Below are 17,273 nucleotides of genomic sequence, written 5' to 3' on the forward strand. Positions count from 1 at the left end.
AGAGAGTTGCAGACTGTACCGAAGTGTTAGTCAAAATTCTAGTAAAATTTTGGCATGAAAAGTTTTCGTTAGTAAATCTTGGGCTTCTCTAAGGGGAGCTTTTATAAGACCCCAATAAGAGGGAAATGTTTTACTTCCTACATCGAAAAAATCTCACTAAAAATTGTGATATGAGAGCGCTGGATCCAAGAAGATTTTCTGCTTGAAACAGTGGCCGTGCGCAGGCACTGGTTATTTCTTTTCCTGTGTTTCCCGCTCTCGTCACGCAATCGGCTCGTCAGACTTCTTTTCGAAAAAAAAAACTTTTTCTGTTGCATAATTACCGCCAGTTCGCGCATTCTCGCGTGTAAACAGACGCGGAGATTATGGGCGCTTTGAGGAATAACCGATACCCCTTCTTTACCGTGCAATGGCCCGCGAGAAAGATTACTCTCACATCCAACTGTTGCCTCGGATTCTAAGCTTCTTTTCTCCTTCCATGCTGCTTTTCCGCAATCACGTATTGTGCACAAAGTATAAGCTGACAGTAAGGGTTTAGCGTCCAGTAACAAACGAAACAAAAACGCAACATAATAACATTGTCAATGAAGTAGACTCCAAAAGCATACTAGTACAACGACCACAGCCTCACTGCATGAAATTTGCATGTTTACTCTATTTGTTTAGTGGTTTGAGTTTACTGTTAGTGTTTGTAGTGTAAAAGGCATTTAATGTTCCAATGTACATCTCACCTGGAAAATAAAACTGGCCGCCCTAGCTGCCCACGCTGCGGTCACGGATACCCTAACAGCCAGCACTACATGTGGGACTGCGCCGAGATTATACGGTCAAGGAACTTATTCCCAGACTCAATTGTCCCTTCTCCTGGCACTTGGGCGAAGTGGCTCGACCCCCCAGAGGACACCCAAAAACAGCTCAAGCTCGCTCTCCGCAACCGCACGAAAAGCGCCGGCCGGTACCCATCCTCAGCCCGACACTTGACCACCTCCTCATTAAGATTGACAGAAGAGGAGCACTGGGAGGCTCTCCTCCAACTCGTTGGAGCAGTTTTTGGGGGCGACTGGTAACAGCAGCTCCATTCCAGCAACGCAGAAGCCTTTATGGAAAGGAAAATGAAGATATTTCTCTCTCTCTCTCTCTCTCTCTCTCTCTCTCTCTCTCTCTCTCTCTCTCTCTCTTTCTTGCCACCCATTTTTAATCGAAAATGATGGCGTCAGTGAAACGGCAGAGCGAACATCGATGCAACGTTGAAGTATTCGTAAGATCAATACTTCGTTCTTTTTCGAGGGCCGTTCGCCGTGATATGATACTGTCGACCTTGAAGGTTTCTGGCGCTTGAGTTCAATATTGCTTCGTGTGGACGTTATCGCGAGGGCGTGGCTTCTTCAATCACTCTTATAGATAAAAAAGTAAGCTTCTTACAAGGGCACATGCGCGAGACGTAGGTTGGCGTGTGTTGAGTCATTCGTAGATGTGGCCGTACAGTCGTGTACCAACTCAGCATGCATTCAGCCCAGAACCAACTAGCTCAACTTCATGCCTTTTCTTGTACGTGCATGCTGGTAGAGACAGCTTGGGGGAGGCGAGACAGTGCTTTCTCATTTCCGGCTTCCGTTTCCGGCGTCTAACCGCTCCCTCTCCATCTTTCTCTCCCCGCAGAAAACCCGCCGGACTTCCTGGAAGCCTTCCAGGACCAGCTCCTCAAGCCCGGACCGGCCGTATCGCTCAAGTGCTCCGTGACGGGAAACCCGCTCCCGCAGATCTCGTGGTTCCGCTACGGGCGTCTGCTGGCGGACCGCGCGGGCCTGCGCATCGGTGACTTCGTGGATGCCTCGGGCGTGGTCACGAGCTTCGTGAACGTGAGCTCCGTGGCCACCGAGCACGGCGGCGTGTACACGTGCCGCGCCGAGAACGAGCTGGCCTGGGCCGAGCACACAGCGCGCCTGTCTGTGTACGGGCCTCCCTTCGTGCACCGCATGGACAACGCCACGCACGTCAGCGGTGCCGACGTCCGGCTCCAATGCGCTGCCTCGGGATACCCCATCTCGCTCGTCTCCTGGAAGAAAGGTTCGCGTCCCAGAAGTTACACGCACCAAACACCTCTCTGGGGAAATCTTTCTCACTAAAGCCGAAGATATAAACTGACTTAAATAAACAAGGTCGGCAAGTCCCACCTATTCTCGACATGCAAATGGGAAATGTTTTGAAACAAGAATACAACATCTCGGTTGGCGCAGCAATTCGAAATATGTGAGAAAGCGCGAAACGAACGCTCCAAGGACACTGGGACAGTTTTTGAGGTGTGAATGCGACAGCATTAATGTCAAATTAAACGCCGCAGTACGTTAAAAGCCGTAGTACGTTAACCGCCGCACAGACCGCCCTGGAGGTAGGGATCATTAGAAAGCATGCTTCTCCTTAAGCAAAGCACACACGACGAGCCTCATATGCCACTAATCCTCGAGGCAAGAAGTAGTTACCGTGTCTTGCAGATCAAGCGACGAGCGAAACACTGCAAAGCATTCAAATATTTTTGAGAAATAAAAAGGCTTGGGTCTCCGCCGAATAGAGTTACAATGGTGTTCTCAGCCACATCCGTAAGTGGTGATGCGGTGATCGGGCCTTGAAACACTACTTTTCACTAAAAAAATATGACGATGACCACACGAGTGTGCTGTGATTGATTGATTGATTGATTGATTGATTGATTGATTGATTGATTGATTGATTGGTTGATTGATTGATTGATTGATTGATTGATTGATTGATTGATTGATTGATTGATTGATTGATTGATTGATTGATTGATTGATTGATTGATTGATTGATTGATTGATTGATTGATTGATTGACGTTGTGGAATAACAAGAACATGTTTAGCGATATTATTGATCTGATTGGCCATTTTATCAAACCTTGGGCGATTTGAGTGAATGACTTCTGGGACTTACAAAATGGCCGCAGCCCTCACAGTAAAAATACATTTCATCGGCAACTTACAGTTTGTTTTCTGAGAGAAAAAGTCAGCAAGTTTCAGTTCGCTCAACACTTGCAAAATATGAGGTGGCTGCCTGCTTGGCATTTTGTCGTCGATTTATTGCATCACAGGATAGGAAGTATGCGCAGATCTCCAACCTAATATTAGTGGGTTTGTGCCTATGTTCGTACGTCCCGGCCTACCAATAGCTGCCGCTATCATCTTCCTCCCCATAATCATCATCGTCGTCGTCGTCGTCGTCGTGACCCGATCCTCAGTGTTCATGACGGACAGTGCCGTTTTAGCAGAAAGTAGGGTAAAGAGACACGCCACCGCAGTGTTAGCGAACGCGGCCCCGGCCGCCACGCTTCACCCGATCGCTTCGATTTCCAAGCACGCTTACTACTGCGACGCCCTGACGGCTATTTTCAGTGCGGCGCATTGCCGCGACAGCAAATAAAGGAGCGTTATCGTATAGGACGCCAGGTGTCTATTCATGCAACCAGGGCATTAGCGAAAAAGAAGTCCACAATGCTGCAGGGCGAAAACCCAGAAGGTCTTGCGTGCATTGTGCATCGATTGTATCGACATGTCTGGTGGTCCCAGTAGCGTGGCTGTATGACTGACCAAACAGAGTTTATGAGTGGCGCGTTTCTTCTGAGGCTAGTTTGTTTGCCTGTGAGTACTTCCGACCGATATCAGTTAAACCTTTGATGCCCAAAACGTTATTATTTTGCTTAAGCGTTTGAGAAGTTTTTTTATGATCTAAAAAGACTTCAGACGTCGGAAATATTGTCAGAAAAAAATTAGGTTTATTAGTGGGGACACTCGGACACAGTGGGCACTGGCTGCCAATATATCAGTTGTGCAAGAAAGCTACCTTGATCACCATGATTTATTTTTCAAGTGAAGAGAATAACGTAATGTTTGTATTGCTATCATTTGTAATAACAACGAAATTGCACAATTTCGGATACCTGTCACTAGCCCTTTAAGCCACCCGGCATCGATGCGAGTTCACACGCGTAAACAATATTTTTAGATGCAAGGCATCTCTTACACTCGGCCTGTCCTTCCATCCGGCGTGCATGCGTCCGCAACCCTCCTCCTTTCCCCTCGCCTGCCAGCTGTGTTAGCGCGTTCTCCTCGCCATGCCAGCTGTGCGTCAGCGCGCCGGTAGCGCGCGTATGCTACACTCTCTCTCGTTCTCCTCGCCATGCCAGATGTGCGTTAGCGCGCATGCGCGTCTCTCTCTCATAACTCTCTCTCGCGGAACGGCTATATAACCGCGGTATCTGCGGTGCGCTCCGCAGTTGCTCTCGCTGCTACTGCTCCGACTGCTGCTCCACCTGCTGCTCCGATTAGTTGAACTGGACACTAACATGCCTGCTACCGCGTTGGCTGACGCAACCGTAACCAGTTCCAGCCAATGTGATAACAGAAATGCTAGCACCAGCGAAGCCAGTGAATCTACGTGTGATTGAGCATCATTTAAGGTTCGCTACACTTCAACCACATTTGGGTAACCGACATGACGGAAACGCGAATTGAACCCCGTGAGATGCCTTGCATCACCCCAGGGTTCCCCTCGCGGGAAGATGAAGAGAATTTTTTTTAGCACATGGATTACGCGTTGCCCTCTCTAATTTTTCGAGGTCCGGGATCCTTTGTCTCTCAATAGGTGGTGTTAAATTTCGAAAAAAAAAAAACCCACAAAGTGCGAGAGGAAAAAAAAATTGTTTTAGTTGTTGCTCCTGAGCAACGCTTGGAATCAAAGGGCTACTAGTAGGAGAGAACGATGCTTCAGTAATCGTTATCTCGCCGCTGCCGTTGCATCTGCATCGTAGAGCTGACGTAGGGTTCAGTGCTCGAAAGCATTGCGCTCGAGTTCCGATTAATTCCCGTTTACGGCGCTTGTTTAACGGCACGGAAGACCACGTGTGCGGTTGGTCTTGCGTTAAAACTTCATTGAAATAATGGATACCCCTATTAACGATCAATAAATGACCTCCCTGGTGGCATGAGAACACCAAAGCCCATACATCATCACTAGTCTTTCTATTCGAAGTGTGTACTGGATACCCTCGGCGTGAACATTATTTATTTATTTATTTATTTATTTATTTATTTATTTATTTATTTATTTATTTATTTATTTATTTATTTATTTATTTATTTATTTATTTATTTATTTATTTATTTATTTATTTATTTATTTATTTATTTATTTATTTATTTATTTATTTATTTATTTATTTATTTATTTATTTATTTATTTATTTATTTATTTATTTATTTATTTATTTATTTATTTATTTATTTATTTATTTATTTATTTATTTATTTATTTATTTATTTATTTATTTATTTATTTATTTATTTATTTATTTATTTATTTATTTATTTATTGCAACCGCATGGATGGCTCAAAAATCAAGGTGACAACTGTCGCCTGTCAATGTCGCTGGGGCCCGATTAGTAATGGTGTAATACCACCGCTATCAGAGCGCTGTTGAGTGTGAAACTCGTCATCCAAGTAAGTGGCAATTCGCAAGTGCATTTGACGTCTGAAGACCGCTTCGTCATAGTTTTACGAGAGCGGTTCTTGCATTCTCCTGATAAAGTTCATCACACGCCGGCTTAACCTCCTCTTCTCTTCCAAATTACACGTACAGAGTCTAAGGAAAGATAAATATTTCGCACGAGAACATTGACAGCTTGGGTTTCCACCGCAATGGCTGTGATTGCGCCGGTGCTGTTGCTGGAGAAATGCGGGCGTATTGCTTGCGGTAGTTGCCATGCAACCGTAAGGTTGTGCGAAACTCCCCATTAACGGTTCTCTTTTCGCGTACTGCAGACCGTACCATAAGGTTTAAGCGCCCCTCTTAACAAGCTAGAGCCACAAAAATTGCCCCGAAAGACTGAAAAATAAAGCGACGTTTGCGGCACCCTCCATGATTTCTAGTTGAGTGCTCCGGAGGAGCACCTGTCCGATAAAACCCGCCGTGAAAATGTGCCGAAAATTGACTAGAACCCTTTGTAGTTTAGCGTGAACCGAGTTTTTCTGATTGTTTTTTGACCATAAGAACTCGGCGACATGGTCCACGCTGTGAAAATACTTGCGAATTCTTCGAAAATAGGTGCAAATTCTCTATAGCTACAAACGCTCTGTAAAAAAAATCGCGTTCGTGTATAATTGAAATTCCCGCTTCAGATTATTGAATTCGCTTAATGTTTGCGTGTTCATGTCCCGTTCATATTACCTGCGAGATACATAAGGTTTTCACGGCAGGCTGGTGTATTTACCGACTTTAAAAACGACATAACGAAACGAGCCGCGTTTGCGAGAGACTTCCTCGCATGTTCAAAGCGCTATGCTAGCGAAGGAAAAGTTTCAATGATACGGCGGCAAAGCACAACCATTTGCGCACATCTGAGCGCGATAACATGGTGCCCAGGAGAAAAATAAAGGGGTTAGTATTCAATGTCATAGCAACGCCGTCTCGTCAAAACATATGTAATAAAACCGCGTAGCGATTGTTTCCACGTTAATACCAATGTTTTTGCACTTTACCAAAAAACCAGGCACCTTTTGGGCGGGAGGCAGAATAACCTCATCCGTAAGAACTCCTCTTCCAATAGATAACACTTCGTAATAAAACACACAGTTTTTACTCTCGTATGGCTCTCATGCTGTTGTTTTCCCTTAGGCTGGTGTAACGCTTTAATAACGTGCACAAAGTGTTGGTTTAACGATGTAGGCGAAAAGCCACAACGCCCGTGTGTACGAGATTTCGGAGCACGTTAAAGATCCCCAGGTGGTAGAAATTAATCCGTAGCCCTCCACTACGGCGTGCCTCATCGCCTGCGTTGCGTCGGCGCGTTAAGCCCTACAATCAATCAATCAATCAATCAATCAATCAATCAATCAATCAATCAATCAATCAATCAATCAATCAATCAATCAATCAATCAATCAATCAATCAATCAATCAATCAAGTGTTAATTTAACTGGCTAGTGCCGTTGTCTATCGGGCGAAGGCTGCCTACCTAAATCTAGAACGTTTCTTCACCCGTTTTCAGACAACGAAAAGCTGCGTCCCTCGTCGAGAGTCCTGGCCAGTGACAACGGGACTCTGCACATCGTGCACGTGACGCAGTCTGACCAGGGATGGTACGAGTGCGCCGTCAGCAACAAGCGGGGAAACACGGCCGTGGGCTCCATGTACCTCAGGGTCATCGGTGAGTGCAGCAGCGGGGGATGCCGGACCTTTCTCTCCCCTATTGCTGTAATCTTTCGTTCGTGAGGAGAATGATGATCCCTGTTGAGAAGGCTTTCAGTTTTCGCAATCAAGGAAACGTGCGCTTTAGTGAGTCGTTGGTATTACTTCCCCCGAGAAGGGTATTTCGCACATGTCGTGGCCGCCTAATCGGGGACCGGCGGATGCAACGTTGCAGCTCTACTAAGATCTTTTTGCTGATATTTCACGCCTATTCTTTCTCCAACGTTAGCGTAATTTTTTTCGTCCGCAATAAACCGCGCGCACTTGTTCCTCATCGTTTTACTAGTGTTCCCACTTGCCTACTGTTTTTCGTCTTGTTTTTTAATGTCTATTTGGCGTTTTAATGGTTCCTTCCGTACCTCCATTGAAGTGTAACTGAAGAAGTGTGGGCCAGCTATATCAAAACAAAAAGCAAAAAAAAAAAAAAAAAACAGCCAGGACCTTATATAATAAATACAGGCTCTGAGGTGCACGTACTGTTGCTGGCTGCGTTCAGTCCAGTCTACATTTTCAAAGCAAAGCGCAATGTTTTCAAAACTCGATTTAGGTTTGAAAAGAAGAACGCAACAAAGGAATCCACATGTCTCGTCAGGTTGATCCACGTGCTCGTTTTTTCTGCACCACAAATTTGCGTAGCAGTCAAAAAAAGGGCGGTGTTTCAGTAGCGAGGTTCTCGAAGAACGGGAAAGAAAGACGATAACTCTGGCGGGCAACACACGGCGAATAAACAAGAGCAGCGAGCACAGCTGTGCCGAGTAAACACGCGCTACGATGCTCCTTCGAGCCGCTCCGACCTTCGTTCGCCATTGCGCGATAAGCGAGAAAAAGGAGTGAGGTGCAGAGACGAGCAGCCGGAGCTGCACCGGTGGCCCCATTCCGAAAGCACAAAGCTCCGCTGAGTGGCACGCGTCATGCCACGTGGTTGCGGTTGGCGCCGACGGGGGGTCTTGTACGCGGGCCACATCGATCATGCTGCGCCGGAAACTGTGACTGCGAGTGTGCGTGCGCGGCGGTAGCGGGTTATGGCGTGCGCCTCGCCGCTCTCCCCCCTCTCCGCTCTCTCCCTCTGCGTATCTCTCTAGAAGGAAAAATGCATCCTTGCGTGAGTGGATAGATGCACAGCGCGCAAATAAATACGGGCAACCCCGTGAGCGCCCCGTTCCGCGGAATCTTTTGGCCGACGCTACGCTTCGGGTGAGCACTCGATCATGGAAACGGTGATGCCACGAACGGCGTGATTCGCGTTAAAACACGCCTGTCCGTTCGCTGCTGTGATTCGTCGGTGCTGTAGTGCATCCGGCGCCTGTCAGGGCCCCGTCTGCCGCGCTTTAACGGGAACCTGCGAATGGTTTGCACAAGAGCTCGAATCTACGCGCCGGCGTTTCTTCTTTCTTTCTCGCCGCCAGTTCTTGTTTGTCTGGAAATGTGCTTGGCGCTTAGTGATAAAAATATCAGTATGATGTGTATTCAGAAATACGGGAAGGCAGGAACAGGTGCTGCCCGAGTTATTGTTTGCTCGGCTCCGCTCGTGGGGCCTTGTGTAAACAAATCGCGAACCTGGTTAGCTGCTTGCTTTCCAAACAAATCTCCGGGCGCTCGCGCTTTTTTATTTTGCGACCGGCGCGCGAGTACTATCTCTAAAATGAACGGATATAAATGACAAAAGCACGTAATAAAAAGTCTGAAGCAACTGTTCTACATTGTCGACCATATTCTGCATTTTGAAATGAAATGACAGAAACGAAGCCGCGTCAAAATACCCCAAAAACAGTTGTACAATAGTACGTGGGGAAAGAGGTTACATCGAGCACTAACCTTTGTAAATGCTTTGTTACTCAGAAACCTTGGCAGTTGCTTGATATCAAGTAGAGCTCTTCTTTGGGCGTAGGCTGGAAATGTAAAACAGGCAGAATCTGAGCTATAGTTGGTGGTTAGTTAACTTATTTACTGGCGTTTGCGATACGTTTTTACGTTTCGTTACTTTGTTTTGAAGTTCGAGGCTGATGCGCACAGATGTTAACGATGGAAATGTAAGCATTACATTAGACTGCACGAAACCACGGGCTCAGTGGGGGGTACATGTATGAAATGGCATAGAGAGTGAGCTCAATGTCGGATCACTGCCTGCAAAAGGCTGCTTCGAATCTCCTTCGTACTTCCCAGCAACGCTCAGAAAGCGTCTGGGAGGATAAAAAAAACAGCGCTTTCATTTTGACTTTATGCTGCCAGGAAAACGCTCCGGTTTACCATACTGGAGGCCTAACCGAGAATCTCGTACGTTCTATAACTTTTCTCTACATTTTCTTCTCCGCAACAATATATGCATTAACCCTTTCATTGTGAACAATAGATCATTTCTTTGAATCGGAAACGTTTGTGATTGTTGACGTGGGTTAGGTAACGGATGCATATGCTCCCGAAAAAAAAGGCGTTTTACCATAAAGCCGTTTTATTTGCCTCAAACATTTATCTACCTTGAAGTCTATATTCAAATGGCATACCGTCTGGTAAGATAGCATAGTACAAAATTTGCAGTACGGGTGATTGACCAATTCAAAAGTGAGCACGCCGTTTCTGAAGCGCTGCAGCTCCCTTGTTCACAAGGGAGCCTAGTGCTACCGAAATGTTATGTTAGTCAATAATCGGTCCGTGTCCTATGCTTCAACTTTTGTGCTTATGGTCCTCGTATACGTTGCATTATGCTAGAACGCCGACCGGTGCCGGTATTCATCTCACATACGAAAAACATTCTGCGGTTCCACAGCAATACTGCTGATCTAACGCTACATGAAATATTCGCCTACAACCCGCACTGCAAGGCACAGGTGGAGAGGCGTAAAGAAGACGAGTTATCTTTGGAGAGGTCAAAATTCTATGTTAGAAATTCTATGTATAATTAGGCGCTGTAGGTTACAGGGCTCCGACAATAGTTTTTCAGACTGTGTTCAACCTATAAAAGGTTATTAAACAGGGTAAATAAGCCCTCCTGTGATTAGGTTATGCGACGCACATATGTATCAGGGCCTCAAAAATTACTTTTTTTAAAGCGGCATAACCAAGAAACTGGAAAATAAAGTTTTTTTCTTCTTTCTGGCGTTCTTGAAGTCCTGACATTTTTTGTCTGCTTATCTGACGTCACACAAGCACTATCGCCACGATTATCCAGCTTTTGCCGATTGCGAGAATACAAACACTCAGATCGCTATTTTATAGCAACGCGGAGACACAAATCATGCACTTTTTCCGCCTAACGACGATGCTGGTTGAACGCGCAGCTTTCTGGTGAGGGATTCTTTGGTTATCCTCTGAGTTTGTACTTAGCGTCGACAATGTCGAAATGGGGCAATAGTTTAGACGCGGCTTCGCAACGCTAGGGACACAGCTTCGATTCCGGCCACCGAAGCGCCTTTTTTTTTTCTTTAACTCCACCCAAAATCATTCATCATCATCGTCAGAGAAAGTTGGCTTTCCTTCAGGGCCTTTTTGCGGTACAGACGCTCTCCGTAAGAAATCTGAAGCTTCGCTTTAAAAGGTACCTGTGGTGTGCAGGAAATTACGCAGTTCCGTTCTCTGCTTACAACAGCTGTATCTCTCGAGGTGCTTATAGGTACCAAAAAAAAAGAAAAAAAATAACCTTTATACCAACCCCACCGCATGGTTTCTTTGGGGTCATGCACGGTAGCTTCTGGCCCTGATAGCATTGCCTACAGCCTCAAGAAACATAAGGGCACAGACCAGAGGCAGAGAAAACATCCACGTCTCTGAACGAAGTCTGCATCATAACCATAACGCGTTTACGTACAGTCCGTCAAGAGGAAGTGTATTTCACAGAGTTTGAACCCATTCTGAGCTGTTGCGGTCGATTGTTTTCTAGCGAACGCTCTTATCTCATCCCCCAATCGAGTTACTTACATAGTTCCAATACCGTTTCTCAACAGCCGTTATGTTACACTGACTATCCACTGGTTTTCTGTCTGCAACACTGCATTCCCGACCCAACTACACTTCCTGCTCTTTGTTTAAGCTAAGCCGTCATCGCCCAAATTTTGTTCACTAACAGACGGGGCTCTTTCCTCTCTCAAAACGTTCTTTCGGTCAGTCTTCTTCCCACTGCTTGTTTGGCAGACGTGAGTGTTCTTTCGAGGTGTTCATTACATGCCAACGTTTCTTCCCTGCACACCACCATTCGCTGTCTGCGCTGGTGGCATGCAACTCTTTTCAATGACAGAGGTAGCATACTGCGCTCTACTCGAGTGTGCATGCCGAATCCACACCAGCCCATAGTATTTATACACCCCAATTCCTTTCTTGCGGTTTTGATCGGCACTCTCAACATGGCCAATGTAGTTTAATCCATGCTCCACTTCTATTGTTGAAGTAGAACAAACAATTGGGCTAGTTTGTAGCTGTTCATCAAAGCGCTCTGAACACAGGGACGAAGAAAGAAAAAGAGACGACACGGCGGTAGTGTCGTGTTGTCTGTCTTTCTTTCTTTATTTATCCCTGTGTTGACAGCGCTTCGAACACTAAGATGATCTTCTAGTGTTTCATTATCTAGACCGAGGGAAAAAGTATCTAAAGTTCTGTTTGCGTCTCATGGAGCTTTCATAGTATAGTTGCACCCTTCTAGTGTGGCCCTACTTGTATCCGAGCGTGTTATTTTCTACCAGACCGGGCAGCAATCCACACCTGAGTATGTACCCTCTATTCTTGGCGTTCTTCAGGGGACCTTCTTCCTAAGTACTCTCCTAAATAGTGCTGCTTAGTGCCTACCACTAGATAAGTGCCATTAGTGTTATAAAAGCACTAATAGCTAGGCTGCTCAATCTATGCTTTGCGCACATTTGGAGCTGGTCGAAAGCAGCTATCCCGATTTCCCATAAGCGCGAAGCGGAGAAAAACATGACGCGTGAGATTAACTGGAAAATAAATTCGCAGAGTGCTCAAACAAAACTTCCCATTTCGGTTCAAGCTCAAACCTTACCCGTACGCCTTGTATATTTGTAACTTCATGCTTTTGTCTTCCCGTAACGAGTATAGAGAATGAGGGAACCGAAATAACGCAGAAACAGCGACAGGAACTTCGAAACAAGCGAAGGCGAGGACGATGAGAATGTGATGAATTCGGTCATTTCTCGCAATGAAAGAGCAACTATCCAGCAGCACGCTTAACTACGCAGAAGCACCGCGGGCTCACCATAGCATTTTGTTTCTTCGGTGCGAGTAAAAAAAACCCATAAAACCAAAATTCTTAAGAAATTTCCATTTGAATGTAAGGTCTTAATAAAACCTACTAACTCTGAATTCAAAGCTGTTGAACACGCAAACCTCACTTTTCTCTTATTTTTCATTTGTCTCGCAAAACGGGAACCACGAACTACACACTTCAACGGAGAAAAATTAGTGAATGTTTCGGGTTACCACTAACCACGTGACTAACAACCCAATTTTTCCTTACTGTCAAGCAGTGCGTGCAAGTAGGTGAACATTTTTCTCTCGCCTACCTTTTGTTCCGCAAGCTTGGAACATACACTGCTCCTTCCGCGAGCGCGAAATTATAATGAAGGAGAACAAAGTACTCCATTCAAGTACTAGGCAGAAGCAGCGGTAACAACGGTACGCATTCATTTGTCTTGCTCGAGTACACAAGGCTGCGCGGCGAATAAGTGACAGAAAAAAAAGAACAAAACGAGAACCCAGAGAAGATTAACGCGGACGTCGCACAAAGCGGCCAGCCCGGACAGCCAAAAACACCAGGGCCAAAAGCCAGGGGGAAAAAATGAAACATTGTTGGCACTCAAGTCGGAGAGCGCTCCCATTTGTTCCGTGCGCTTGGATGAGGTCGTTAGCCGTTCCGAATATAAAGCGTTCTGTTGCGTCGTACTTATTTCCTTTTTCCGGTTTAAACTTGAGAATCATTGCTGAGCGCTCCGTGGGCGGGGTCTTATTACAGAGCCAATCGGTAACAAGATACCCTTCACTTTACGCGAGCAGTGAAGTAGGTTGCTAAAACAAGTGGTCACGATGAGCGCACGTTGTCTGTGAGAAAAAAATGGTTGTCCTCTTGCGCCTCGTCAGATTTAAGAAAAACTTAATAACAAGCGAAAGATAACCGTAGGCTTCGCGTGCCTCTTAACATAAAGTCTCGACATGGCAAGTCTGCTAAGTTAATTTTATATGCGAAGAGCAGCTTTTTTCTTATTTGCAGCCATTTTTTCTTATATGCTCGTTTTTCTTGCCTTTACGCGTTGAGTTTATGTCTTCGCTTTTCTGAAGCAGTTTTAAGCTCTCGGGAGACCGCACAGCATCATAAAAGCGTTGCGGTAACAATAAGAAGCACGAGTACGAGGTATATATAGGCGAGATCTTCCCAACCCGCTGCAGCACTGGTGAAACGTTGTTTGGGGCGAAGGCAAGCAATGATTTCACGAGTACATAACCAATACCGGGATCATTTTTAAAATTAAACACACACGTTGGATTTGCTTTCAAGGGAAAAAATAAAAAAGTGTAATGAAACAGCGTTAATAAGAGGTGGAAAATAAGCAACCCTCTTTAGGGCCCCTTTAAGCTATTGTCAGTGATTTGCCGATGTTAGCTTTTTTACATTTCCTTATCTAATCGTAAAACCAAAAGCAGATAACCGCACAGATTTTTGTGAAGATTTTCAAAAGTGAGGCTGGGGTCTGCGGCGTACACACGCCATCAGAACATTTTTAAAAAGTTGTACAGAAAATTCCATCCACAGCGCTACTACGTGGGACACAAGGCAATATCATGTTAGTATTGCCCTTTACATTGGCGGGTACGGTACGTCAAAAAATTTAGATAAGCGTCGACATCAACACAACAGCTTTCGACGCTAGTAAAACCGACATCATATCCCACGGATGAACGTAAGCAGAGAAGTTAGTCTCTGCCAGGTTCGAGCATAAAACATCTAACATTCGAGGGCTCTATGAATCTGCATTTAACCCTCTGTGGTGTCTCAGTGGCTGAAACGTTGTGCTGCTGAGCCCAAGGACGCGGGTTTGATTCCAGACTGCTGCGGCCGCTTTTCTGGTGGAGGGGAAACGCAAAAAACGCCCGTGTGTTCGAGATTTCGGCGCACGTTAAACATCCCCAGGTTGTCAAAATTAATCCGGAGCCCTCCACTACGGCGTGCCTTTACGCTCACATGCAGTTTCGGCGCGTTAAACCCCATAATCAAACCAAATAATCAAATCAAACACGTGCCTTTACGACTTGCTCTGAACGGTATCACCACACCTCAACGTTCCGCGTCGACAGTTCGCATCGACCTTGAAATGTGTTGCGCCACGAAGAGCATGCAATGATCACTTCGTCTCTTTAAAAACAAGATGAGGAGAGCCAATTTAAAGTGTACAAATTCTAGAAAACATACATGCCTTTTAACTGGGCGCCTGTATGTTCATCAACCTTCAAATGACCACAGTTAGTGACGCTGTGGAGGAATAAGACCATTCTCACGCCGCGACATTTCACAACGACCAAATCATGGCCCCCTTCTCCGATTCTTTCGGGAATCCGGAATGTACATAGTTTTCCCTATGCTGAATAGGAAACTTCCGCAATTAAAAAAAAGAGCGTAAATAGGTCACCAGTAAAATAAAGCGGTCCGTGGCCACAGTCAGAGTATATCTACAATGGATTGGATAGGGAGTGCACAAAGGAACTGTCATTTTCCTTTGAACCATGCAACCAACGTGCGCAATGATGAGTCAAGACGGCGTGAGAAATGAGGTCGTCCCAATACGTATCCAACACGTTTCTTTTCTAACACTAGCGAGGAAGCGTCGCCCCACGAGACATAAGCGAACTCAAAGATCTGCCACGGAGCTGGCCCACCAAACGAGACGCGTTAAGCTCCTCGCCAATATATAGCCACACTTGGAGAGCCTTCGAGAGCCGCTGCTCACTGTTCCATTCACTGGGTTTCAAAGAGAAGGGGGCCTACACGTCGTTTTCGAACTTCCCATCATCATCCGCGAACCACTCCTTCCGGAAGTTTGACGTGCAAGATAATTACCCAGCCTCCTCTCCCCCCTTCGTTCTGCACGGCGTGAGACGAAGAAGACGCCCCTCTTCGGGCCAGACGATATTTATTCGCTCTGTCGTCTGCGCTAATTATGTCTTCAAGCTCTCCCGAGAGCAGCATTGACCGGTGTTGCCTGCTCCGCGCGGCGTAGGCCAAACTGCGCCGCAGCGCGAAAGGGAAACACGCGTTCGGGGGGAAGACGGGGCCACCGCTTCGGAGTACCGCCCGCGGCCTAAGAAGGCCCCCGGAAAGTAATTAGGTTTCCGATAAATAACACTCGTTCATCGACTCACCATATACTCAAGTGGCCAGCGCCGCCTCCGCCTTCTGTTCCCTGCTGTGTTCCTCGCTGGCGTTGATTGGTGGCTCCTCTCGGGGCGATGAGACTCGAACGAAAAGGAAAACAGGCATGCGCGAACTAGACTACGGCTGCTGGAAGGAACTGGCACTACTAGTCTTGTTTTTAATTGAGTGAGCCTAGTTGGTTACTTTCGCTGCTTCGTGTTGCATCAAAGTAGCTGCTTCCGAAAATAAAACTCGATCCGTTGCGGCAGCGTTCGTATTGGTTGTGTGCTACCAGCGTGATCTGCAGTAAAAGCGGATTTGCGGTGTCTGGTGCACCGTGGTGCAAACCTAATTGAGGTGTTTCGGGTCTGTGGTTGAAGCAGAAAGTTGGTTTCTCTGTGAATACATCGATCTACCTATCGATAAAATCGATAAAAAAAACAGCTTTGTGTTTGGCGCTCTGTGAGACTCATTAGGCCGTTCCTTAACGTAGTAAACTTTTTATAGCTAACTCAAAACTAATTGGGAGGCACGTGAGAAGTGTTTATGTATTTATTTACGTATTTATTTATCGCTACATTGTGGTCCAGAATGAGATCCTAAGCTTGACGCTGCACTTATTTGGAGGACATGTTCATATTCTCCGCACCGTTATACAAACACCGAAGAGTACCAGCTGAAAATGGCCCAGCAGAGAAGCCATATTTCGCTGCAGCCGAGTTTCTCTTTTTATAAAAGCTGACCTCCTTTCGCGAGGGGCAGTGATTCCGTGTGTCTTTTGTGTAGCGGCAGAAAATGAACCTCTGCAGAAATATGGCGGCCGTCCTTACACAAAGTGAACGTGGCCTTTGGTGGGACGAAGGAGGTTCGCCACCGATTGGCGGGTTCCGGGGCGTAAAATGCCACTGACCTTCTCGTCTCCTCTTGGCTTGGCAAAACGCACACGCGAATAGCTTGTCGTACGCTTCCCAATGCCGTTTCAGTTGTTTGCCACATTCAGGGCCGCGATTTTTCGTTTGTATGCGTTGGAAAACGATATTTATACTGGGAAGTGACAGCTCTAACGAAGAACGTGGGCCTTGCATGCGCAAATATTACTGATGCGGCTGCAGTGTGGCTCAGTCAGTGATTATACGCTGCAGGAGTATGTAACAGACCAGCCTTTTGAAGCTGGCGTGCGATGTAATGGACCACTGATTGCAATTTCTAAGCGCTGAAGCTCTTCGACAATGCTTCAGTAAGCCGCTATTTCTGCTGCCGGGATAATATATCATGACATGTACTGTCGGGAGAAAAATTGGCCGGGTATCTGCCCCTTTCTTCGCAAATGTCGACAAAAGACTATAGTCTTTTGTCGACATTTGCCAAGTAAATGCGTCCCTTCGCTTTCCCGCTAACCTCTCATGTTTTCCCTCTTGCGTCGCGCTCCTCCCAAGGTAAACACGCTAAAGGTTTGTGTACGTTTATATTTCGCTGTGAGTATATAAGACTATTGCGCAGAATTTTATTTAACTTTGGCCGGGTGGCTGAATCGAGTCACAGACAGACAGACATACAGACAGACCAAAATTTTAGTATTGAAGTAGCCCAAAAAAGACTATCGTCTTTAAACGTCTGGATTCCACTCGAGCCGCAGTCGAAATGGATCGTAGCGCCACCTTGCGGAAG

The 17,273-nt window shown here is 46.1% G+C and overlaps 1 protein-coding gene across 2 annotated transcripts in view; it reads left to right on the plus strand.

Moving 5' to 3' along the window:
* LOC144174972 (cell adhesion molecule Dscam1-like) overlaps positions 1-17,273 on the plus strand; it is a 675,942-nt gene that overhangs the window by 574,651 nt on the left and 84,018 nt on the right. For both annotated transcript variants that reach the window (XM_077703965.1, XM_077703964.1), the window contains exons 7-8: positions 1,660-2,067; positions 7,062-7,220. In XM_077703965.1, the coding sequence (XP_077560091.1) occupies positions 1,660-2,067; positions 7,062-7,220 (567 nt within the window). The remainder of the gene's footprint in view (positions 1-1,659; positions 2,068-7,061; positions 7,221-17,273) is intronic.

The sequence above is a fragment of the Haemaphysalis longicornis genome, unplaced genomic scaffold, assembly GCF_048455015.1.
Source record: "Haemaphysalis longicornis isolate Haplotype H1 unplaced genomic scaffold, Haemaphysalis longicornis Haplotype H1 scaffold_3, whole genome shotgun sequence".
NCBI classification, from domain to species: Eukaryota; Metazoa; Arthropoda; class Arachnida; order Ixodida; family Ixodidae; genus Haemaphysalis; species Haemaphysalis longicornis.